The 26,275-nt window shown below is 43.6% G+C and overlaps 1 protein-coding gene across 1 annotated transcript in view; it reads right to left on the bottom strand.

The window, feature by feature from the left end:
* Positions 1-3,374: 3,374 nt before the first annotated feature.
* CECR2 (CECR2 histone acetyl-lysine reader) overlaps positions 3,375-26,275 on the bottom strand; it is a 78,703-nt gene continuing 55,802 nt past the window's right edge. The window contains exons 16-18 of the mRNA XM_077468869.1: positions 22,118-23,306; positions 9,421-9,517; positions 3,375-7,642 (exon numbers count right to left, since the gene is read on the bottom strand). Coding sequence (XP_077324995.1) covers positions 7,637-7,642; positions 9,421-9,517; positions 22,118-23,306 — 1,292 coding nt within the window. The 3' untranslated portion in view covers positions 3,375-7,636. The remainder of the gene's footprint in view (positions 7,643-9,420; positions 9,518-22,117; positions 23,307-26,275) is intronic.

The following is a 26,275-nucleotide window of genomic DNA, read 5'->3' on the forward strand; positions in this document are numbered from 1 at the left end:
ACTTACCTGAGCCCTGTAATTCCAGCGACGGAACGAGCACACCAGTTCTAGCCAGTGTCTCGTGTCCCGATTGGCTAGATAACAGTGCAGCCATTGGCTCCCGCCGCTGTCAATTAAATTCAATGACGCGGGGGACGGGGCCAAGTCCTGTTGTCTGTGTCAGACACAGGAGCGTGCCCCCACACGGGTATCCCGTAGGAGAGTGCTTCTCCAATGGGACACTCGAGAAGAGGTGGAGTCAGGCCTTGAAGGGACCCAAGGAGAGGCGGATCAGGGCCACTCTGTGAAAAATGAACTGCACAGAGGAGGCAAGTATGACATGTTTAAATATTAAAAAACAAAAAAATCCCACACACAGAGGAACATTTACAACCCCTTTAACCACTGGGCACTTAAACACCCTTAATAACCAGACCAATTTTCAGCTTTCGGTGCTCTCACATTTTGAATGACAATTACTCAGTCATGCAACACTGGACCTATATGAAATTTTTGTCCTTTTTTTTCACACAAATGGAGCTTTCTTTTGGTGGTATTTAATCACCGTTGGGTTTTTTATTTTTTGTGCTATAAAAGAAAAAAATACAGAAAATTCTGTAAAAAAAAATGAATTTTTCTTTGTTCGTTATAAAATTTAGCAGATTAGTAATTTTTTCTTCATAAATTTTGGCCAAAATTTATACTACTACATATCTTTGGTAAAAATAAGTACAAATTGGTGGATATTATTTGGTCTTTGTGAAAGTTATAGAGTCCACAAGCTATGGCGCCAATATCTGAAAATTGATCACACCTGAAGTACTGACGGCCTATTTGAATTCTTGAGACCCTAACATGCCAGAAAAGTACATATACCCCCCAAATGACCCCTTTTTGGAAAGAAGACATTCCAATGTATTTAGTAAGAGGCATGATGAGTTTTTTGAAGTTGTCATTTTTTTCCCACAATTCTTTGCAAAATCAAGATTTTTTTTTTTTTTTTTCACAAAATTGTCATATTATCAGTTTATTTCTCACACAGCATATGCATACCACAAATTACACCCCCAAACACATTCTGCTATTACTCCCGAGTACGGCGATACCACATGTGTGAGACTTTTACACAGTGTGGCCACATACAGAGGCCCAACATGCATGGAGCACCATCAGGCGTTCTGGAGCACCCAGGACAATTCTGACATTTCTCTCCTACATGTAAAAATCATCATTTATTTGCTAGAAAATTACATAGAATCCCAAAACATTATATATGTTTTTTTTTTAGCAAACACCCTGGAGAATACAATGGTGGTCGTTGCAACTTTTTATCTCACACGGTATTTGCGCAGCAATTTTTCGAATGCTTTTTTTTGGAAAAAAAAACTGTTTTGTGCTTAAAAAAAAAAATAAACACAGTAAAGTTAGCCCAATTTTTACATAATGTGAAAGATGAAGTTACACTGAGTAAATCGATACCTAACATGTCACTCTTCAAAATTGCACAGGCTCGTAGAATGGCGCCAAACGTCGCTATTTAAAAATCCCCATAGGCGACAATTTAAATTTTTTTTACTGGTTATATGTTTTGAGTTACAGAGGAGGTCTAGGGCTAGAATTATTGCTCTCGCTCTAACGTTCGCAGCGATACCTCACATGTGTGGTTTGAGCACCGTTTTCATATGTGGGCGGGACTTACGTATGCGTTCGCTTCTGCATGTGAGCACATGGGGACAGGGGAGCTTTAAAAAAAAAAATAATTTTATTGTTCATTTTACTTTATTTTAGTTTGACATTTTTTTCCCCAAAAATAAATTTTTTGATCACTTTTATTCCTATTACAAGGAATGTAAACATCCCTTGTAATAGGAATATGGCATGACAGGTCCTCTTTACAGTGAGATATGGGGTCAATAAAACCCCGCATCTCACCTCTAAGCTGGGAAGCCTGGAAAAAAAAAAAGATTCTGGATTTGATCGTATTGGCGAGTCGGTAGAAGCACCGGAGGGCAGCGGGAGGGGGGGGGGGGGTGTCTATGGCTGGGTATTGCAGGGTATCACCGACTATGGCTGGGTATCTCAGAGTATGGCATTGCAGAGTATTGCGTTGCAGAGCATTGCAGGATATTGGAGGGTGTTACAGAGCATTGCAGTGTTGCACGGTATTGGTGGGTGTTGCAGAGCATTGCAGAGTGTTGCAGGGTATTGGCGGGTGTTGCAGAGTAATGCAGAGTATTGCAGGGTATTGCAGAGTATTGCAGAGTAATGCAGAGTGGTGCAGAGTGGTGCAGAGTGGTGCATGGTATTGCAGAGTAATGGCAGGGTATTGCAGAGTAATGCAGAGTATTTGCAGGGAATTGAGGGGTTAATTTTCGGTGAGCAGCGATGTGGGCACTGCAGATGCAGCCCACATCGCTGCTGACACCGATCTCTTCCCCCTCCGCTGTTCCGATCGGTACAGAGAGGGGGAGGGAGGAACCGGCGTCATAACATGACGCCGGTTTGTTTACAAGTGATCACTCCGTCATTTGACGGAGCGATCATGTGGTAAACGGCCGCTATGAGCGGCCGTTTACCGTGATCCGTGATGCAGGACCCGGCGGTCACGGATGCTCTCGAGTGCACGCCCCAGGGGGCGCGCGAGAGCGGAATTCTGGGAGGACGTCGTATGACGGCCTCCCAGAGATAAGAAACCGCCCTGTAGCCGTCATTTGGCTATAGGGCGGTTGTTAAGTGGTTAAAGGTTTTACCTCATATTATATGGTTTTGGTAAATCTGAAGACAAAAATCTGAAGAAAATCTAATAGCGTGTATGGGGCCTAACTGAACTCTCTTTTGTGTGTGTCTTTGATTGCTTTTAAATATGAATTTTGTATTGCACTGTCACAACCATACTTGCCAATCTGAATGTTATCAACATGTTACAGCGAGACGCATAATTGAATCATTGCTCTGGACATTAATTCCTCCAATCCATCCAATTATGTTTTTAGGATGGTTTTAACAGATATACAATAAAAGTTATGCTTTTTTATATAAAAAGGTTTTTGGTGTAAATTTATAATTATTTAAAATACAAGCAGGTCATCCTTAGAACACCAGCTTTGTCTCGCTTCATAATTTTATGATGGCTGCATGCTCAGTGACGTCACCGGTCTCTAGTGGATGGATAGGCTGCATGCTCAGTGACATCACTGGTCTCTAGTGGATGGATAGGCTGCATGCTCAGCAATGTCACTGGTCTCTAGCGATAGCTCAGACTGCATTTTATGTGATTTTGTTAGTTTTAGCGCATTATCTTCAAACCACATAAATATAAAAATATGACAAAACTGTTGAAACTTCTCAATACAATATATTCTGAGAACAAATAAGTACAAAGTAGACAATTCCAGCAAAGTCAACTAATGCATTTATTCTAAGAATTTATTTTATTTTATACAGAGGACATCTCTTCACAGTGAAAAAAAAAAAAAATCTAATCTGATTTACATTCTTTTCTTCATGGTATAAAACAAAATATTCACTCAAAACTTCATAACAAAAAACAAATACAAAGCATCACACACAGAGTTGCTGAGGTAACTGGAGGTTGTGTGGACAAAACAAAGAGAGACAATAATCAAATATATACAAAAGGTTGAAAAAAAAAAAAAAAAAAAAAAAAAATATGACAACCAAAGCAAATAAATATAATTCACATTTTCTGGGAGGCCTGGTGAAGTCCGACAGGCTTTAAAAGGCAGATATGGCATGAGGGAACATTTGACTTCCAGTGACGGATTTCGGCCACTGTAGGATGGGTGTCGCATTAGCATCACATGATCAGAGATGTAGGGAGGGGATAGCCTTATGTACAAGATACACATTTGGGTGCTGATGCTAAAACACACTTGTTTTATTCATTTGGAGAATGATTTTAGTTATTTTTCCAATGCAGGTGAGAAGTATTAAAGAAACCCAGTCGGTGACAAAAGCAGCCTACTTTAGGGTAGAGCTCTTATACTCGCATCTCTGGTGGCTCTTGTCCCCCTCTGCAGCTACAGATCCATCCTCTGCACCCCCACATTACTAAGTCCTATAGTGGTGTAGGGGCTGAAGGAAAGAGGCACAGTACCCCTACAGGGACAAAGTCTTCCCACATTTCCAGAACCGTTGAACGCCAGAGTCTTACAAAGGGTGTAGCGATGGAATGGAGGGGACGTAGGCGACCAGAGAGGGGAGTAGAATACCTTCTTTCTAGCAGGGAACTTTCAGTAGGATGTTTGTAACCTGACAGGGTTCCTTTAAACCAAACAGTAGAGTAGATGCTACTAAGTCACTGATCCATAGTTCTGATGAAACAAAAATTAGGCGTACATGGAATAATCTCATTCCAAGGCCTGGGCATAATACTGTGTATGCTAAAGAATCCACAATGCAGTCTGATTTGAACCAAAAAGAGCAGTTAAAGCATGTGTGGTGTGGTAAGGTTAAAGAGTTGCTGTGTCCTCATTAGGGAGAGTTCCCTTCTCTTCCTTTCCAGGTGAGGTGTGTTAGGCAGAGAGGGGAATCTCCTATAAGGGGACACGGCTTGCATTTAAAACTTCATAGAAAAATCTCTTTGCTGGGGACACAAAAGTTCTGATCTCTGCATGCTATCAAAAAAATATATATATGTAGACAGGGCCGGATTAAGAGCATCATGTGCTTGGTGCTGAGGATTTTCGTGGACCTTTTACTGGACACCCTTCTGTTTTCCAAGAGCCTGTGCTGGCACGCGCCCAAACTCAAAAGGGCACAGCCACACAGGCATAACACTAGGGAAGCCTGGCATTTGATTTGCCAAGTTTCTGTAAGGGCCGTGTATCGGCATTCACTATGCACTGGAAGAGTGCAGCTGTGCAGGCCTAACGCTATGGAAGCCCCAGACTTCAGTAAGAGCCCTGCATTGACGTGCCCCATGCTTCTGTTAGGACTGCTCATGCAGTGCCTGTTATCAATCCCACCACCCTGCCCAGTGTGGAATACAGGGCACGTCGGGGGAGAACTCTTCCCATGGGTCCATTGCTTTCCATGGGCAGTCTGTCCTTTTTTGGGTGGCTGGGCCTATATTAAAGGTAGGGGCCTGGAGCTGCAGCTCCAATACCCCCTATGTTAATCCAGCCCTTTATGTAGACACTGCAGAACTTCAGATATGGAGTTCTGGCCCTGGAGGGAAACATTTACCTACGTACACAGGTGACTTTCTGGTCATTGAAAAACAATGCATTGATCAGGAAGTCACCTGTGCATATAGGCTCAAAGCCATTATATTAACATAACGGCAATTTCCTTTTTGTACAGATATGGAATATTTCAGTGTCGCTGCATCTTGTGTGGTATAACAATTCAATTTATACGGTTTTAGAAAGTGGTCAAAAGTTGCCAGCAGAAAAAAGTATTATACACACACCTCTCCGGCAGCTGGTAGTGGCAGTTTCTTCAGCATTCAACACCTATGCAAGCAGTGGATGAAGAGCAACAGTTCCCCAGCTATTCAGGAGAATAACAGGGTTGTGTTGCATAGATTTTGCAAATGCACACAAATGCCAAGCCATGGCTTCATCTACCGCCCCCTATGTCACTGCTGAATCCTGCAGTGATGCAGAGTAGGAGCAAGGAACCAGCTAGTGACCGGGACACAGGCATCCGACACTTCTGAAAAATGTTGAATACTTAAAAGACTGCAGCAATGGAACCAAAGGGGACCAAGAGGCACAAGCCACCAGAGAGGCAAGTAAAATACTCTCTTGTAGGAAACTTTCAGCTTCTGATTTTGTGTCTAAGCCAAAAAAAAAGTAATGTATTGAAGCTCAAAAGTCCTTAGATGTGGTGGCTGCAGAAATATGCGTTTTCTACTTGTATTAAAAATACTTTTCTGGGTTCATTGAGGGAGATACAGCTTGATAACTAAAAAAACTTAGGGTTCTACTGCCACCTACAGGAGAAAACGTATAACTCTTGATTCTCCCATAGATTTCTATATTTACAGGCACCCACTTCTTATCCACTTTTTACTTTTATAAATGATTAGAAACGACAATCTAATCAAACCAGTCAGGACATAATCTCTTTGAGCAGGCAAATGTGACTGCTCACTGACACTTCCCTATTCCGTTGTCGGTCATGTGAGGTATGTAGGTAGGTAGATATAGCACATGCTTGTGTGCAGTTGTCTGTCTCAGTACTCCCAGCCAGCCAGCTCAGCCTCACTCAGTCCTGCCTATCTCCCATTCCACTTACATTTCACTCACATGCCTTCTCATGAATAACGAAGCTAGAAGATACTGTGCACGCCCACCAGCAGTTTTGCTTTTGCCAGTGCATTTAAAAAAAAAAAAAAAAAAAAAAAACTTTTGGAGCATATCTGGAAGGGTATTGATTGCTTATGGTTGCAGTGGCTCTTTCAAGGCACGGAGGCTTTACAGCCACCTTAATTATAAAACTGCGTCCTTCAATGGGCAATATATAAATTATGTTCTCCTTCTTGTGTAAATTTCATTCCAGTCTGTGCAACAACCATGGCTGTACTCATAGTAAACAATGGAGAAGTAAGCATAGCCACCCTAAGACAGGAATTATTATTCGCTGGATCAACAAGTGAAAAATAGTCAACAGCCTGAAAAAAACACAAATGCAGCCACCAGATCACAGGAATGTTTAGGTGCAATATTTGACATTTTAGTTTTTGATTTTGTGACTGCATCTCTTATGGTTGCCACACGTTATGTTATAGGATATCAAATCAATGATAAACCAATCAAGTCGCAAACCAGAGACTAATGGATTTAAAAACACTATTCATTTAGACTCTGCTGCTATGAAATTTTGCCAACTGCTTTTGATCGTTCAAATATCTGTGCAAAACTGCAATACAGTTTGGATTATAAAAATCAACAGTTTACATTCATCACTGATTGATCGCTTTTTTATTTTTATTTTAGATAGTTGTAGCGGATCGCAAAACCATGAAACCATACCATGTGTGCTGCCTCATTCGATATTTTAGACAGCTGCAATGTATAAAATGTGGTTACTGGGCTCGAACTTTGATAGAAAACTTACTAAAAAACATTTCATACCAATCAATTAAGCATACCACAAATTTATTGTTCCAGTTACGCATACCCATGAAAAACAAAAAACTTGCATTTGATTTCCTGGTCCTAAATGGATTAAGTCTATGTTTCTCACCCACAATGGTGCCGGGAAAGAAGCAAATCCATAACGCTCTAGAATACATTAGTTGGAAAACAAAAAGAAGATCCAAAAAAGAAACATGAAAAAAGGACAAAAAAAAAACTCCAGCACAAACATCAGGGAAAAACGTGTGGATGAAGGCAGCAAGACGTAGCTTGTAAACAGAGGAGGCAATGAAACCATGCTCCTCACTTCCTGAGAATAGCTGTCTATGAGCCGGCCCCCACGGAGCAATTCAGTGTTATCCAACCACATACAGGGGCTGCTATTTAAGAGGTCACTTCGTAGGGGGGCTGCAGTAGTTCCACAAGATTAGGCCACATTGGTAGGGAATCCTAGAAGGCACACAGGCCCAGAATGGGCAACGGAAACTTGGGCTAGTGGGCTTTCTTCCCTTCTACACTTCATAAAGACTGAATCTGTCAAGTCCATTCCGCTAGGTCTGTAGGAAGGAAAAAAAATCAAGAAAAAAAAAAAAAAAAAAAAGTTTTGTGAAACAGATAATCCTAATGTCAGGCAAGTGCAGAAACCGCGTAGTATTCAATTCATTGCGACAGTTACCATCAACTACTTTATTATTATACTCCTAATACTGACATACCCTATATTACCAAAAGTATTGGGACACCTGCTTTACACACATGTGAACTTTAATGGCCTCCGAGTCTTAGTCCGTAGGGTTCAATATTGAGTTGGCCCACTTTGCCACTATAACGGCTTCAATTCTTCTGGGAAGGCTGTCCACAAGGTTTAGGAGTGTGTGTCTGAGAATGTTTCACCATTCATCCAGGAGCGCATTTGTGAGGTCAGGCATTGATGTGGACGAAAAGGCCTGGCTCGTAGTTTCCGCTCCATCAGGTTGAGATCAGGACTCTGTGCAGGCCAGTCAGGTTCATCCACCCTAAACCCACTCATCCAGGCCTTTATGGACCTTACTTTGTGCACTGGTGTGCAGTCCTGTTGGAACAGGAAGGGACCATCCCCAAAAAGTTGGGAGCATGAAATTGTCCAAAATATCTTGGTATGCCTTAAGAGTTCCCTTCACTGGAACTAAGGGGCCAAGCCCAACCCCTGAGAAACAACCCACACCATAATCCCCCTTCCAACAAATGATTTGGACCAGTGCACAAGGCAAGGTCCATAAAGACATGGATGCACGAGTTTGGGGTGGAGGAATTTGACTGGCCTGCACATTTTTCCAGAAGAGTTGAAGCTATTATAGCTGCAAAGGATGGGCCAACTCAATAATGACCCCTACAGACTAAGACTGGGATCCCATTAAAGTTCATGTGCATGTAAAGGCAGGTGTCCCAAAATTTTTGGCAATATGCATTTTGTAGCACTGAACAATGAGCCATTCACATCAGTCTCTGCACCAGCGGAGCATACACTCACTAATACCGATATAATTTTCCACCAATAACATTATGAGAACTGATAGGTAAACTGAACAACATTAAATATGTAATTACAACGGCATCTGAAAGTGGGTGGGATAGATTAGACAGCAAGTGAACATGTTGTCCCTGAAGTTGGTGTGTAGAAAGCCAAAATGATGTGGCTACTTTGACAAGGGCCACATTGTAATGGCTAGACCAGCATTTCTCAACTCCAGTCCTCAAGGCGCCCCAACAGGTCATGTTTTCAGGATTTTCCTCAGATGAAATGGCTGTGGTAATTACCAAGGCACTGAAACTGATCAAATCACCTGTGCAAAATGGAAAGCCTGAAAACATGACCTGTTGGGGCACCTTGAGGACTGGAGTTGAGAAACACTGGGGTAGACCAGTGGTCATCAACCCTGTCCTCAGGGCCCACTAACAGGCCAGGTTTTATGTATTACCTTGGGGAGATGCAGACTAGAATACTGCAATCACTGAGCAGCAAGTTATATCACCTGTGATGTATTTCAGTTATCTTGCAAACCTGGCCTTGTTAGTGGGCCCTGAAAAAAAAAAAAAAAAAGCGGACCAAGGAAGGAAAACCAGCGACCGGCCCACTAGGTTCACACAGGACTGTTGAAGTAGGAGGAACTTGGCGCCAAGTCAGGAAAAGTCAAGCCTGTTTGGTGTATTCCCAGGATCCAGGCGGGTTAAAGGATTGCCAGTAGTGTTTGTTCACTTTTATTCATATTAAAAGGTTAGCTTTACAGTATTGTGAAATATGTTGGCGGACAGGTGAAGGGATAAATGAGTAAAATAAATGCTGGCAGCTACTCACCTGGTCCAGGGGTACCGTGGGTGGTCTGTGCATCGTGTCCCCCTGTGAGTGGGCTCTTCCCTTGTGGAAAGGTGGGAGCTGCATCTGGAGACGCATTCTGAGAAGAGGAGGAAAACTGTCAGATTAGCGACAATGTATTTTTGGCGGTCTCACAAGAGTAACTACCCAATTCCATTAGCTGAATCCTTTCAAGTTAGTGATGTGTAGGTGCAACATGGACAAAGCACCTGCCAGTCAGAAAACAAATGGGAGAAAGTGGGACATTTTAAAGCCCAGTTACTGTTTTCTTAATTAGAATGTCATTTAACCAATTCCCAACCCCAAATGGTAAATTAAATGTTAGCTTAAAAAAAAATAAAACCACCACACACACACACGTTATACTTTCCTCCTCTGCGCAAGGGTTTTATACAGAGCGGCCCCAATCCTCTTCTAGGGTCCCTCAGCGGCGCTCCTGCCCACATTGAGTGCCCCCACAGAGAACCGCTTTTCATGTGAGCACTTGTGCGGGTGCGCTCCAAGTCCTGCTGCTGCATCCATTGATAGACAGCAGGGCTTGGCCCCGCCCCCATGTCACTGGATTTGATGTACAGCAGTGGGAGCCAATGGCTCCTGCTGCTATCAATCTATCCAATTAGGACCCGAGACAGCGGCTGGAGCTGCTGTAATCATTCTCATCGCTGGAAAGATCAGATTCAGGTAAGTAAAAGGAGGGCTCCTGCACTACGGATAGACTGCATTAAGGTGAAAAACCTCAAGGGTTTACAACCCCTTTAATTCGGCAACCTTTCTAGACAGGGAACCAAGTCTGAGAACATTACCTGACAGCAAGGAGTGTGCAGAGGTTCGTGCTCCTAGCTGTAAAACTGCACTGCCATCGATAGCTCAACCAATGATGGAAAAACAGTCAGTCAGTGTGGTTCTTGATCATGTGTTTACCGTGGCTAATCAGGGTGGTCACATGTTGTTTATTTTTAAATAAGCCTATCCCAGCTACAGCTATCAGTGCTTTTCTTTGTTTGCACAGCTTAGGAAAAACAGTGGATTAAAAAAAAAAAAAAAAAAATTAAATTACACACTACAGTGTAAAAGATTAATAACGTTTTTTTTAAATTACTTAAAATTTTTTTTGGCTGACAAAAACCCACATTCGTGAGATTCTTTAAAAGAATAGGAAATTTAAAATGGTATTAAAGTCAAGACTTTTTTTTTTTTACCTCAATGCATTCGCTGTGTTAAAGGAAAAAACGTCTATTTTTCCTCCAAAACCCACCCACCCTTAAAATACTTACCCAAGTCCTAAATCAATCCAACATTGTGCCCATCTGCAGCAGTGCGGTTCTCTCCCCATTCTCACATGACACAAGGGCAGCCATTGACTTCTACTGCTGTCAGATCTTGTGAGAAGAGAGAGGGGGTGGGACGCACTGTGTGTCTATGGATGCACCGGCATGAGTGCCACCCCCCACAGCTTGCTATGGGGGCACTTGGAAGAGGAGGGGAGACTGGAGGAGCAAGACTGGATTCAGATTTGATTTTTGCACTATGAATTTCTTCTTGCCCACTTACCGACCGCCTAACGTACATGTACTGCGGCAGGTCGGCTCTATTGCCTGTATGACATTTCATGAAATAGCCACTAGGGGGCACGTGCGCCAGAGGCCCGATCACTCGCTGAATGGACAGAGGGGGAGCCTGATACCCGCCTACCACCCGCGACCGTTCCCAAGAAAGGCAGAATGGCAGTCTGCCTATGTAAACTTGGCAGATCACCGTTCTGATGAGGGAGACGACAGACATCTCGTGTTCCTGCTAAGCAGGAACACAGATCTAAGTCTTCCCCCAGTCAAAGCAATCCCCACACAGTTAGCAAGCACCCTTTGATCACCGCCATTACTAGTAAAAATAAGTAAAAATGCCATAAAAATATCCTATAATTTGAAGACGCTATAACTTTTGCGCAAACCAATCAATATATGCTTATTAGGATTTTGTTACCAAAAATATAACGCAGAATACATATTAGCCTAAACTGATGAATTTGATTGGTTACTTTTATTGCCTGTGTTTGACAGCAGAAAGTAAAAAATTATTTATTTTTTTTCCCTCAATTTTTCCTTTTTTTGTTTATAGCGCAAAAAAAATAAAATAAAAAATAAGATAAAATCGCAGAGGTGATCAAATAGCACCAAAAAGAAAACTGTGGGGGAAAAAAAAAAAAAAAAAAGGGACGTCAAATTTTATTTGGGTACAGCGTTGCACGAGCGTGCAATTGTCAGTTAAAGTGACGCGGTGCTGTATCGCAAAAATTGCCTGGTCAGGAAGTGGGTAAAACCTTCCGGGGGTGAAGTGGTTACAATGGTTAAGGCTTCATGCACACGAGACGCAAATGCAAACGATGCTGGACACATGTTTTTAAAAGCTGAAACTGGCGTTTAGAAACGCGCGTTTTGCCGCGATTTTTACCGCAATTTAGCAGCGTTTTACCGTGTTTGCGCCTAGAAGCGTTTAGTTAAGCTAACATCATAGACCCTCCCCAGCTCAAAAAACAGTATTATTAACTATTTCAGCAATTTTGTGAGACCAGAGTGAGTAGCAGCAGCTGTGAGAGCTGCAGTGTACTTGTATTTTAGTGTGTCACTTGCCACGGCACCTGCCACAAGTTGTGGATTGTCCACTTGCCACGTCACTTGCCACAAGTTGTGTATTGTCCACTTGCCACATCACTTGCCACGCCACCTGCCACAAGTTTTGGATTGTCCACTTGCCACGTCACTTGCCACAAGTTGTGGATTGTCCACTTGCCACGTCACTTACCACATCACCTGCCACGTCACTTGCCACGAGATGTGGATTGTCCACCTGCCACGTCACTTGCCACATCACCTGCCACAAGTTGGGGATTGTCCACTTGCCACATTACCTGCCATGTCACTTGCCACAAGTTGTGGATTGTCTACTTGCCACATCACCTGCCATGTCACTTGCCACGTCACTTGCCACAAGTTGTGGATTGTCCACTTGCCACGTCACTTGCTACAAGTTGTGGATTGTCCACTTGCCACGTCACTTGCCACAAGTTGTGGATTGTCCACTTGCCACGTCACTTGCTACAAGTTGTGGATTGTCCACTTGCCACGTCACCTGCCACAAGTTGGGGATTGTCCACTTGCCACATCACCTGCCACATCACTTGCCACATCACCTGCCACAAGTTGTGGATTTCCACTTGCCACGTCACTTGCCACTTCACCTGCCACAAGTTGTGGATTGTCCACTTGCCACGTCACCTGCCACGTCACTTGCCACGTCACCTGCCACAAGTTTTGGATTGTCCACTTGCCACGTCACTTGCCACAAGATGTGGATTGTCCACTTGCCACATCACCTGCCACGTCACTTGCCACATCACCTGCCAAGTCACTTGCCACAAGATGTGGATTGTCCACTTGCCACGTCACCTGCCATGCCACCTGCCACAAGTTGTGGATTGTCCACTTGCCACGTCACCAGCCACATCACCTGCCACAAGTTGTGGATTGTCCACTTGCCACACCACTTTCCACGTCACCTGCCACAAGTTTTGGATTGTCCACTTGCCACGTCACCTGCCACAAGTTGGGGATTGTCCACTTGCCACATCACCTGCCACGTCACTTGCCACATCACCTGCCACAAGTTGGGGATTGTCCACTTGCCACATCACCTGCCACATCACCTGCCACAAGTTGTGGATTGTCCACTTGCCACGTCACTTGCCACATCACCTGCCACAAGATGTGGATTGTCCACTTTCCATGTCACCTGCCATTCCACCTGCCACAAGTTGTGGATTGTCCACTTGCCACGTCACCAGCCACATCCCCTGCCACAAGTTGTGGATTGTCCACTTGCCACGTCACCTGCCACAAGTTTTGGATTGTCCACTTGCCACATCAGCTGCCACGTCACTTGCCACAAGATGTGGATTGTCCACTTGTCACATCACCTGCCACGTCACTTGCCACATCACTTGCCACGTCACTTGCCACAAGATGTGGATTGTCCACCTGTCACATCACCTGCCACGTCACTTGCCACATCACCTGCCACAAGTTGTGGATTGTCCACTTGCCACATCACCTGCCACGTCACTTGCCACATCACCTGCCACGTCACTTGCCACGTCACTTGCCACAAGATGGATTGTCCACTTTCCACGTCACCTGCCATGCCACCTGCCACAAGTTGTGGATTGTCCACTTGCCACGTTACCAGCCACATCACCTGCCACAAGTTGTGGATTGTCCACTTGCCACACCACTTTCCACGTCACCTGCCACAAGTTGTGGATTGTCCACTTGCCACATCACCTGCCACAAGTTGGGGATTGTCCACTTGCCACATCACTTGCCACATCACCTGCCACAAGATGTGGATTGTCCACTTTCCATGTCACCTGCCATGCCACCTGCCACAAGTTGTGGATTGTCCACTTGCCACGTCACCAGCCACATCCCCTGCCACAAGTGGTGGATTTCCACTTGCCACGTGACTTGCCACTTTACCTGCCACAAGTTGTGGATTGTCCACTTGCCACGTCACCTGCCACAAGTTTTGGATTGTCCACTTGCCACGTCAGCTGCCACAAGATGTGGATTGTCCACTTGTCACATCACCTGCCACGTCACTTGCCACATCACTTGCCACGTCACCTGCCACAAGTTGTGGATTGTCCACTTGCCACATCACCTGCCACGTCACTTGCCACAAGATGTGGATTGTCCACTTTCCACGTCACCTGCCATGCCACCTGCCACAAGTTGTGGATTGTCCACTTGCCACGTCACCAGCCACATCACCTGCCACAAGTTGTGGATTGTCCACTTGCCACATCACCTGCCACAAGTTGTGGATTGTCCACTTGCCACATCACTTTCCACGTCACCTGCCACAAGTTGTGGATTGTCCACTTGCCACATCACTAGCCACATCACCTGCCACAAGTTGTGGATTGTCCACTTGCCACATCACTTTCCACGTCACCTGCCACAAGTTGTGGATTGTCCACTTGCCACGTCACTTGCCACATCCCCTGCCACAAGTGGATTGTCCACTTGCCACAAGTTGTGGATTGTCCACTTGCCACAAGTTGTGGATTGTCCACTTGCCACGTCCCCTGCCACAAGTGGATTGTCCACTTGCCACATCACTTGCCACGTCACCTGCCACAAGTTGTGGATTGTCCACTTGCCACGTCACCTGCCAGGTCACTTGCCACGTCACCTGCCACAAGTTGTGGATTGTCCACTTGCCACATCACTTGCCACCTGCCATGTCACTTGCCACAAGTTGTGGATTGTCCACTTGCCACAAGTTGTGGATTGTCCACTTGCAATTGCAATTGTTTAAAATATTTTTCTAATGTTTTTTCATCATTTGCAATCATTTTTGAGATTTCTAAATGTAAAAAAAAGGTCACCTTTAAAAACGAAAACGCGGCAAAACGCGGTAGCGGCGTTTTGCGTCTGAAACGTGGAAACTTTTGCGTCTGAACCCATTTTTTTGCTTCTGGAAAAACGAGGTTAAACGCAACTGCATAAAAACGGCAAAAAACGAGACTGTGTGCATGGATACATAGGATAACATTGAATGAGTTCAGGAGCAGTTGAAAAAAGTGTCCAACTGCCTCTGAACACGCGTTTAACTGCGTCTCGTGTGCATGAGGCCTAACAGAGAATAAGTGAAGTCTGACTGCTCTTGGGATTCACAGCATACTAACTGAATCAATTTGGGAGGTCAAATTCTGAGGGCGAGGGGGGTCACCGATTGAGGGCATCTGAGAACGGATCAAGTGAAATACACAGAGGAGGGGGGGGGGGGTTCTTCCACATCTTATTGTGGAGTGGATTCAATCCTTTGCTTCAATCATGGAATGGGTCTTCATTTTTTTTCCTCACAGTGGAGTGGATAGTTTAAAATGATTGTATACCGCTGGACGCTTTTATTTTTTTCTTCCTGCAAGGTAAAGTCATAATGTGCTAGTATGCATCGCATACTAGCACATGTCAAACTTGCCTTAAAACTAAGCTGTTCCAGCGTTGCAATGTCATCGCAGCAGCCGCTTCCATTTCACCCATCTTGCTTCTGTAATCGAGGGTTCCAGCTCCGACTGGCTGGAGCCACAATGACGTCATTCCCATGCATGCGTGGGGGAGCCACCGTTCACGGCACAGGGCTCAGAAGGAAAGGCACGTGTGGCCGTTCCTTCAGAGCGCATGCGCCAGTGATGTCACTGGCTGCAGGTAATGTAAATATTTCCTAAACTGTACTTACACCGCCTATAGGTAAGCTTTATTATAGGCAAATGTCAGCAGGGGAAGTTTATTTCCTCTTTAATACCTAGGAGGATGGTGGACACGTCTTTTGTTGCACCTATTTTTTTGCACTATTGTTATGGATTTGTCATACAGAGTGTTTCATGGAAGGAAAGGTGTATTTACTGCTCTTTGGAACTTTTATGTACTTGATTGCACTTGAACTTTTTAGGCAATATGAATACAAATATATGTAAACTGTATATGTGATATAACAGGGTAGTAATCTATATGGGATATTATTATTCAGGATTTATACAGCGCCAGCACTTTACAATATAAAAAGGAGATAATACAGTTACAATACAATAAAATACAAGGGGATTAAGAGGGCCCTGCTCAGAAGAGTTCACAATCTAATAAATATGCCAGGGCTTGATAAATTTTCTTTGAATCTAGGAGCCAACTATAAAAGTTAGGAGCCACTTAAATACCAGGCACTTTCGCCTTCTTACTGCTCAGGCCAATTTTCAGCTTTCAATGCGGTCGCATTTTTCACACAAAATAGAGCTCTTTTTAGGTTGTATTTAAATCGCAAATTTTGAAAGAAAAAAAAAAAAAAAAAAAAAACACCACACACCCTTTCATTAAATAGGTTCTAACATTTTGCAAATAAGTAAATTTTAATTCGTCACCAATGTGCAATGATGAGGCTGGCCTGATGGGCACAAATATGCTGCACTGACTGGCACTAATAGGACTGTACGGATAATCCGTATAAAATGTCCCCTTTCACAGGATAGCCAGTTATGGGCTTTCCTTTCCACGCATGGTGACATCGCTGAGGAAAGTACTGCCAATAAACCGGCATTTGTTTACATGTGACCAGCGTAAATATGGTAAAGGGCCGCTGTAATTGGCCTTTTAGCGCAATTTGTGGTCAGCTCTGTCCGAAAGGTTCTGGGAGGACATCAATAGACGCCCTAACAGAACTGGACGATTGCGTTTTAACCGTCTTTTGGCTACAGTATGGTCGGCAAGTGGGAGGCAGATGAGGACAGCTGACAAAGGCCCAGGAGCCAGGATACAAATTTCTAGTCGTCATTGCGACCTGGGATTTGTCCAGCGCTGCGATATATGCTCACGCAATAATCTACCTTCCTTAAGGCTCCATTTACACCTGGGCGGTTTGGGATTGCTGCAGATTAGCTGCAATTCTGTCGGCGATCTCAAAACGCAGGTTCAAGTAACATTATTTTCAAAAGTGCCTAATACGCAGTGCGGTTTTGCTGCGATTGTTGAGCAATTTATCATTCAGCCAAATCGCATTGCATGAATCTTGTCCCCCAAAAAAGAAGCAGGAACTTCTTTTGAGTGACAAGCTTCACGCAATGCAATAAACCTTGCAACAAAACTGCACCAGGTTTTAGGTGCCATTAAAAAGAATGCCACCTGAATGTGCGTGCTGTGATTGCGGAAAGAATCACAACAATTCTGCCGCAATCCCAAAACGCCCAGGTCTGAATGGAGCGTAAAAGGAGAAGCTTACTTTTGGAATATCTTACCCATTCCATCCGTATTTAGGGTGAAACAGGTAACATGTTCCAACGCCTGCACTCCTCCCTTCCCCCAATCCCCCCTCCCGCACCCACTGTCAGAATATAAAAAACAGCTTGGGCATGCGGGGCGCCGCATACATGACTGCGTTATTCATTCATAGTTTTGTGAAAAAAACTATATCTACCATAAGCTTTTAGTGCTCAATGAACTGCGAAGGAGGTGAGCATCCTCACAGTTCAGCGATTCTTCCTGCTGTTTAGTAACTGTCTGCCAGTGAGAGGTACGGGCAGACACCTGTACCAAATGTCTGCTGGAGCCTGGCATTGCACCTGTAATCTGCTAATCTCAGGTGCAAAGCCTGCAGAGTAAAAAACTAAAAAAATATGTGCACTTATTTTTTGTAAAAAGTGAACTTAGCCTTTAACCGCTTGCGGACCAGCCACCGCAGTTTTAATGCGGCAGGCTGGCTCCGCAAAATCACGTTATTGTACATGATCTCGCGAGGCTTGGCTAGCGGGTGCGCGTGTCCGCCGCGAACTCCGTGAGTCCGACAGAGTCCACGGGCATACTCGCAAATGACGGAGAGGAGGAACGGGGAGATGCTAATGTAAACAAGCATTTCCCTATTCTGCCTAGTGACACTGATCAGTGCTCCCTGTGATCGGGAGCGCTGATCAGTGATGTATCACACACAGCCCAGCCCCCCCCACAGTTAGAATCACTCCCTAGGGTACACTTAGCCCCTACAGCACCACCTAGTGTTAACCCCTTCACTGCCAGTCCCATTTACACAGTAATCAATGCATTTTTAATCGCACTGATCGCTGTATAAATGCGAATTGGTGCTATTTTGGGACCAAAGTGTCTGATGTGTCTACCATGTCGCAGTCACGATAAAAATAAAAAAAAACAGATTGCCGACATTACTAGTTACATTTTTTATTTTATTTTTTTAATAATCATGCCATAAAACTATCCCCTATTTTGTAGACGCTATAACTTTTGCGTAAACCAATCAATAAAAATGCTTATGGTGATTTGTTTTGATCAAAAATATGTAGAATAGATATCTGCCTAAACTGAGGGGAATTTTTTATTTATTTTTTTGGGGCATATTACAATAAAAAATAATGCGTTTTTTCAAAATTGACGTTCTTTTTTGTTCATAGCGCAAAAAATAAAAACTGCAGGGGTGATCAAATACCAACCAAAAGAAATCTCTATTTGTGGGGCGAAAAAGGACATCAATTTTGTTTGGGAGCCACGTCGTACGACCGCGCAATTGTCAGTTAAATCGACGCAGTGCCAAATCACAAAAAAGTGCTCTGGTCTTTGGCCAGCCAAATTCCCCGGGGCTGAAGTGGTTAATACAGTATTTATCGGTGTAAAACACGCACATTAATTTTAAGGAGGGAAGTTTCAGGGGAAAAAAAAAATAAAAAATTGTAATTTGAAATAAGGAACTTTGAAGCAAAATAAGGGTCAGTGCCCACCTGCAGCCTCACCATTGCCATCAATGCAGCAGCCTCACCATTGCCATCAGTGCAGTCTGATTGATGCCCATCTGCAGCCTAGAGGGGACAGGGCTGGGGCGGGGCGACCCGACAGATTACATACAGTGAGAATCTCCTATGATAGACAGAACAGTGGTCCAATGGCTGGAGACAAGACTACCCATTACAGATGTCGTCAAGTAAACAGGAGATTCTCACTGTATGCAATCTGACGGCGCTCGCCCCGCCCCCCTGTCCCCTCCGAGGCAGCTAAAATTGAAGTATCGCATATAAACGCACACATTATTTGCACCCAATTTTCAGGGTGAAAAGGTGTGCTTTATACACCAATAAATACAGTAATTAGAAAGCGTAGTAGCTCATCAGCACTGTCATGTGTTCCCACATCCACCATACGCAATCTTAGTTATAGTGCGACGACACTACCTAAAGTTACCACTCTATGTGTATACCCGATTTCAACATCAGCAAACATAAATGGGCCTGGTTAGGACATCACCAGTCATCTGCCATTTGGCCTAGTTGAAAAGAAAGAATTCCAGGACAAGCCAATCAGTGTGTACCTTCTACAAAGAGGAAGAAGGCAGCGCAATACTTCGTTACAGAAGCAGATTTTGTACGTCTGATCTGCAGCACCCCTTTTCTCTACTTTTGAGCCGTGTGAATAAAACGCCAATATAAGCGGTAAGAAGACAAACAGGCATATTGAGGCATTTTGAATAAAAAGATCCTTGAAGGGGAACAATATATCCCTGGGAAAGCAAGCGGGAGAAACCTGAGGAATTCTGCCCCCTGGTGGGGAAAGCTAGTTTGACCTATATGACATACGGATCAGAACTTAAAGTGAGCATAAAGAGCATGTTGTGATTGACACTGGGGCAATATGGAAGTGGTTTTAAATCATAACCCACACGGTGGAACACTAAGAGACTTGTTTGATTTTTTTTCATAATTATATTTTCACGGTGAAGATGTATTATTAATGAACATTACTGGTTAAATTACTTGCATGATGGAAATTTTTTATTTTTTTTAAAAGCACAAAATGTAAAAAAAATAAAAAAAATTTGTTTGCCGATGTAAACTGATGTTGGAATCCTGTATACACAAAGTGGTAACGTTAGATGCCACACTAGAATAAGGATTGTTTAACAAATATTAGATATGTTTAAGCGCAGTTTTCCTTTTGATGCGTTTATTAAACACATTTGGTATGATCACACAGCCCTGGTAAATCATTGCGGCAATTTGAGATTTTACCTACTCTACACAAAAGAGCATACTATGGAGATGTGTAATGGCTCTGTAGTGAGAAGTGTGGCTCTTCTTGCCCAGCTCACAGCTACGACTGGGGGAAAAATAAAAAATAAAAAAAACTCACCTGCCCTCCCAGAAAAACGGATGCAATTTGCCTTTTTTTAAAGCACACTTTCAAATTTTTCTTCATGTTTTGTTTCCAATTAATCAAAGGGAAGGGGGCAAAGCCTTTTATGATGTACAAAATATCTGACACTCAGTGGAGATATTATTCATTGCATACTAAATGAAAACTGAGCTGGAGCATAAAATGCAGGACAAGCAACATCGTTTTGCGTTGTGGGAGTCATTCTATTGTCTCAGTCTCACACAGCTAATTCCCTGATCCTCCAATTCATCTAAGCCAGTGATGGCAAACCTTGGCACCCCAGATGTTTTGGAACTACATTTCCCATGATGCTCAACAACATTGCAGAGTGCAAGAGCATCATGGGAAATGTAGTTCCAAAACATCTGGGGTCCCAAGGTTCGCCATCACTGATCTAAGCAATACTCCTCAGACAAGGATCTACTCCCATCCTGCTGAATGGGCAATGAAGGACAATCACCAGTCAGGTCATTTCTCTATTCTCTCCTCTAGCCTGTAATCTCGCAGTGTTATATGACATACATGAAACCAAAATTAGACAGATTCAGGTACTTTTGTATTTGTTTAAAAATTTGCATTAAAAATTTGTTTCTTTAGCTACATGGAGTGCAATTTTAGGACCATGTCATAAGTGAACAATTTTGTAGCAATGATTCAAATGGCCAGCCAATTTTTGTTTTTCAAATATATTGCACAGAAACATTCGGTACATTAAGCCAAATGGTACAGATAAATCAACTATAATTGGGCTTTCAGATAGTCATTAAATTAATCAGTTGAACACTCTAAGTACCAAGCTCGAAGCAGATCTAAATTGCCACTTGGTATGGACCATATGGGAGTTCTCAAAAGGCTACCCCCGTTCCATTTAGAAAGATCATTTTTTTAAATAATTTTTATTTTTTTTAGCATTGAAGCAGAACAAAATCAAGGGAAGGAGCAGGGAGGAGGAAAGAGTAAAGATGGAGGAGCGAGAAGGCTACAATATAGGTATCCAGAGTATAATAATTCCAGGACTCACTCCTCGCACTATAGGCAACATTTATTTATATTTTAGGGCAACCTTGGCACTTTTAAACACAAGGGAACTCCTATGTCCCAGAAGACATGTCCCTTCTCTCAACTGACAGAAGGGCGAAGAGACCCATTCTCTGGGAGTAAACTAAAATGTGCATAAAGCTCACAGAAAAATATTTTCTATTAACTTGAGCAATCCTGTGACTCGGCTTCTGTTCACACTCCAATAATATAGTCACAGCGCTCACACCTGGTTCACAGCTACTTAGATGTGGTACCCGATTAGACGGGCTACAGTCTGCCAAGGCTAGTTGTTTAAATGAGGGGACTTCCAATGCCAGCAAAGCCATGTCCAAGCTGGCAGAAATTGAGGCTGATCCAGATGTATGCTCCCTCCAACCTGCTCACATGGAATCAAACCTCTCTTGCTTGTCTTTACAGATGGCAAGCCATTCCTCCACTCGGACCCGAGAGCTTTTCCAATAAGCTGGTATGAGCCAATTAGCAACACTGAGAAGGTGAGGGAGAGCACCATGTTCATATGGGGGGGGGGGGGGTGGAGAGAGAGCAAGAACACAGATCGGTCACTTGACAAAAAAAATAAACAAATTTAATAATCAGCAGGGACAGCAAATTCAAAGTCTGCACAGAAGATAGTTAGGAGAGCTGATAGCATTGAGATTTCAGTTCAGTAACCAGGAAGTTACAAGACTCTAGAATTCTCACAGGATGAACAGGTATTTTCCTGTACATGCTGTAGAATTTTGAAAAAAGAAAAAACGAACACAGCCACCACATTTAAGGACTGGTAAGCTATAAGATAGTACACAGTTTGTTTTTGGGTCTAGACACATGTTAATACTGTAGTTCCTACTAGTAAAACAATGTTCTGCTTTTAATCTTACCCTTGTTGGTGGTACATCTCCTGGAACTGCGGCATGCTACCTCTCTGCTCCATCATCACGGCATGGAAATGGCCCCTGTTCTCCATGTGTGGGTAATTGGGTACCATTCTAGGCTGGCCATTGGTTTGTCCATGCACAGAGCGGTGAGCTGGATGCAAGGGCTGCTGGGGGTACCCATGGGGTTGGTAATGATGCTGGGGCAGGTAATGAGATTGGGTCATCATATTGGATGGCGGTCGGAAGTTTGAGCTGCCCCAATTGCTTTGTAGGCCATAGGCAAAGCCCCCACTTTGTCTTTTGTGACTGTCCAAGTCCAGGAATTGTTTTGGGCTCTCTGGCCTCTCCGAAGAGCCTTCACTCTTTTCTTCAATCTCTTCTGAGCTGTCACCAGGGACTGCCCTGGGTTCTCCCTCCAGCAGAGGAGACATTAGAAGATTCCTCATGTCCCCCATGTCCTGCATTCCTACTGAACCACTCGACTGAGAATAGCCTCCTGAATTCGGAGGAGCCTGCTGGGCAGAGTGATGCCAACTTTGGTATTCCTGAGTGGAATAGGGAGGGCGCTGGTAATGCTGATAGGGTTGTTGGGCATGCTGTGGGTGGTGGTATGGATATGCCTCAGGTTGGTTGGGGTACCGAGGATATGATGCTTGGTGAGGCTGTTGGTGTACATTTCCAAACCTAGGCGAGAACGGAGATGGCTGATAACCAGGGGGCCTTTGAAAGCCAAAACTATGGTCCATAACGGGTCCAGGTTTGTGACCACCAGATGGATAGATGTGAGCCGTGTCATTTTGGTGTTTTGGTGCAAAAGTGTTTACTGAAGGCTGGTGCGGTGTAGTGTCTTGGTGCTTAACTGGCTGCAGTGCTGTTTTGGTGGCACCAAGCAATGAATCCTTCAGCTTAGGCACCTCAACTGGCTTTTGTGCCACAGCTGCATCATCAAAACCATTATAAGAGCCAGATTTTGCATCCATGTCCTTTTCAACTTGGCTGCCTATTCCAGAAGTCCACTGCTTTTCCCCATTCTTCACACTACTAGGCAATGTGCTGCTTGGAGGTAGAGGGTTCTCCTGGGTGGGCAGAACTGTCACATGCCCTCCATTTGTAGTTGGTGAAACATCTGGTGTGAGCGGAGTCTCTGCTTGCACAGTTGGAGGAGGCAATGATGGTGAAGGCAGAGGCGAGTCTGAAAAACAAAGTACATGAGAACAATTCTATATTTTTGCAATGAAGATGCATTTTAGATGCAAATTTCATTATGAAATAAAATAACCCCTCTGAGAACTTCACTGAAATATCAAGAGACATTTTATCTGCAGTAATACTGAGAAATTCTAACTCTACCTAAACTATCAACCATACAATATCTCAACACTGAACCCCCAAAACTTATATAAATTTGTGTGCACCAAATGTTTTTGCAAACAATATTACGTTGTAAAAGTAGCCATGAAATCATTAGTGGGCTTTACATCACTTGTGCAGTGAGCAGAGCTGTAGGAGGGAGCCAGCAGGCTTCACCCACCACAGGCTACCTGCAGAAATCTACAGGAAGGGGCAGATAAGACCAGACACCCTGCACAAGGAGAGAGTGTAAAAAGGTACATTTTGTACTTTGACAACATTTACTGAACCTGGAGTTCAGATACAAACAATATCTACATTTTGGATAGCAAAGGGAAGGGCTAGAACCTCTGTCATGATTTTATTGTGATCTGAGCCCCAACCAATGGGTAAAGATGTACACACACTATGTATGCAGTTGACCACTGTCACCAGAACTCAAAATTGTTTCCTTCTGTTGAGAACTGTCTGAAAAGGGGATTTCATTACATTCTCTCTTCTTGTGGCATCTCCAGAAGTGGAATGAGAGAAAATCTCCCTAATGATACAGAAACTTGCCAAAATCAATGATCTGACGTTTACAGCGATAACTCACGTGTGGGATGATCGCTTTTTGAGGACCGACGTGTGCTTTTGTCTTTGTGCACAAGCATGGGAGGACGGGGCCTGCTAAAAATGTTTCATTATTTATCTTTTTATTTTTACAGTGTCTCTGTAGATTTTTTCTTTTTGCTGTCACAAGGAATGTAATCAACCTTGCGACAGCAATAGGCATCTGACAGGTACGCTTTATGGAGAGATTTGGGGTCTATAAGACCCCAGATTCCTCATCTGCCCTTAAAAGCATTTGACCACACCAAGATCGGTGCAATCAAATGCTTTTCATTTTTAAAAATAGCGCCGTTAACATTCTGGGAACCTGGAGGTCAAGTAAGGTCATCGCTTCCAGTCAAGTTCAGTGTATCAGAGACAGTGTGGTTCCAGTCTTTGTCTCTATGATTAGCCAGCAGAAGCTGAAAGCTTGTAAAAGCAATCCAGTGGCTAGTTAGTTGCCAAGATTTCTTTTACAAGAGCCGACTGCATCTGCAAGCATCATCACAGTATAACCAGTTGAAGTCTAGCAACGTTGGTCGGCAAGTGGTTGCATTATAGGTTTAGCCAATTTCGTTTTGTGGGCATAAAAGGGTCATCATTTCTGTGTCCCAGCTGTGGGAGATCACCCTCCCCATTGGTCACTGCAACAGAAAATATTGTAAAATTCATAATTTTACAGTGGTTACAGAAACAGGATGTGAGGGAAAATTTGCTGATGAAGACATCTTTTTCAAGTGACAACTCTCCAACTTTTTTTTTTTTTTGGAGACAGAAGTGAAGGAAAAACTCCCATATGTAGCACCAATGGCAAAAAAAATAAAAAATTATTGAATTTTGACTAGTTTATAAATGCGATAGTACAGTACAGAATTCTGGACTTGCGGTCAGACAATGCGTTTTAAAGTAGTATCAATATTCCCATCGCACTTTCCTGGATAAGGCTTTAGGAGTAACGGGGGCTGCAGAAAAAAAGACTGCTGCAACTGGAGACATCACAGATCAAATGCACACACTCGCCAGCACACCAGGGACTTTCAATTATGTCCAAATCTTTATTGTAGAATGATCACATCACAGAACACATGCCTGACAAAGGGATCCTGTGTGGCTCTGAAATGTTGCACAATATCTTCTGTGATATGATCATCCTTTAATAAAGATTTGGCCGCAATCAACGATCCGTGGTGTGCTGGCGAGTGTGCATGAGACCACAAGTAAGATGACGCCAACTTCAGGTGATTGGACACTGGCAAAAGCTTTGTTGGGAACAGCTCAGTGCATCCTCCCAAGACCTTACCCACTCTGTGGGACTCCAAAATATGGCATTTACAGGCAAGTCACAATTCCCATGATCTTAATTATACAGTGCAGGACCCAAGACTTGTAATCAGACCATGGGACACCCCCAAGCAACAACCTTGAGCAACGAGAGATAGAGATATAGATATAGATATACAGTGGTGTGAAAAAGTGTTTGCCCCCCTTCCTCATTTCCTGTTCCTTTGCATGTTTGTCACACTTAAGTGTTTCGGAACATCAAACCAATTTAAACAATAGTCAAGGACAACACAAGTAAACACAAAATGCAATTTGTAAATGAAGGTGTTTATTATTAAAGGTGAAAAAAAATCCAAACCATCATGGCCCTGTGTGAAAAAGTGATTGCCCCCCTTGTTAAAACATACTATAACTGTGGTTGTCCACACCTGAGTTCAATTTCTCTAGCCACACCCAGGCCTGATTATTGCCACACCTGTTCACAATCAAGGCATCACTTAAATAGGAGTTGCTTGACACAGTAAGGTCCACCAGAAGATCCTTAAAAGCTACACATCATGCCGAGAACCAAAGAAATTCAGGAACAATTGAGAAAGAAAGCAATTGAGATCTATCAGTCTGGAAAGGGTTATAAAGCCATTTCCAAAGCTTTGGGAATCCAGCGAACCATAGTGAGAGCCATTATCCACAAATGGCGAAGACATGGAACAGTGGTGAACCTTCCCAGGAGTGGCCGGCCGCCCAAAATTACCCCAAGAACGCAGCGACGACTCATCCAAGAGGTCACAAAAGACCCCACAACAACGTCCAAGGAACTGCAGGCCTCACTTGCCTCAGTTAAGGTCAGCGTTCATGCCTCCACCATCAGGAAAAGACTGGGCAAAAATGGCCTGCATGGCAGAGTTCCAAGGAGAAAACCACTGCTGAGCAAAAAGAACA

Source organism: Lithobates pipiens, unplaced genomic scaffold (genome assembly GCF_037356315.1).
Source record: "Lithobates pipiens isolate NorthernLeopardFrog02 unplaced genomic scaffold, aLitPip1_a1.2 Scaffold_8, whole genome shotgun sequence".
NCBI lineage: Eukaryota > Metazoa > Chordata > Amphibia > Anura > Ranidae > Lithobates > Lithobates pipiens.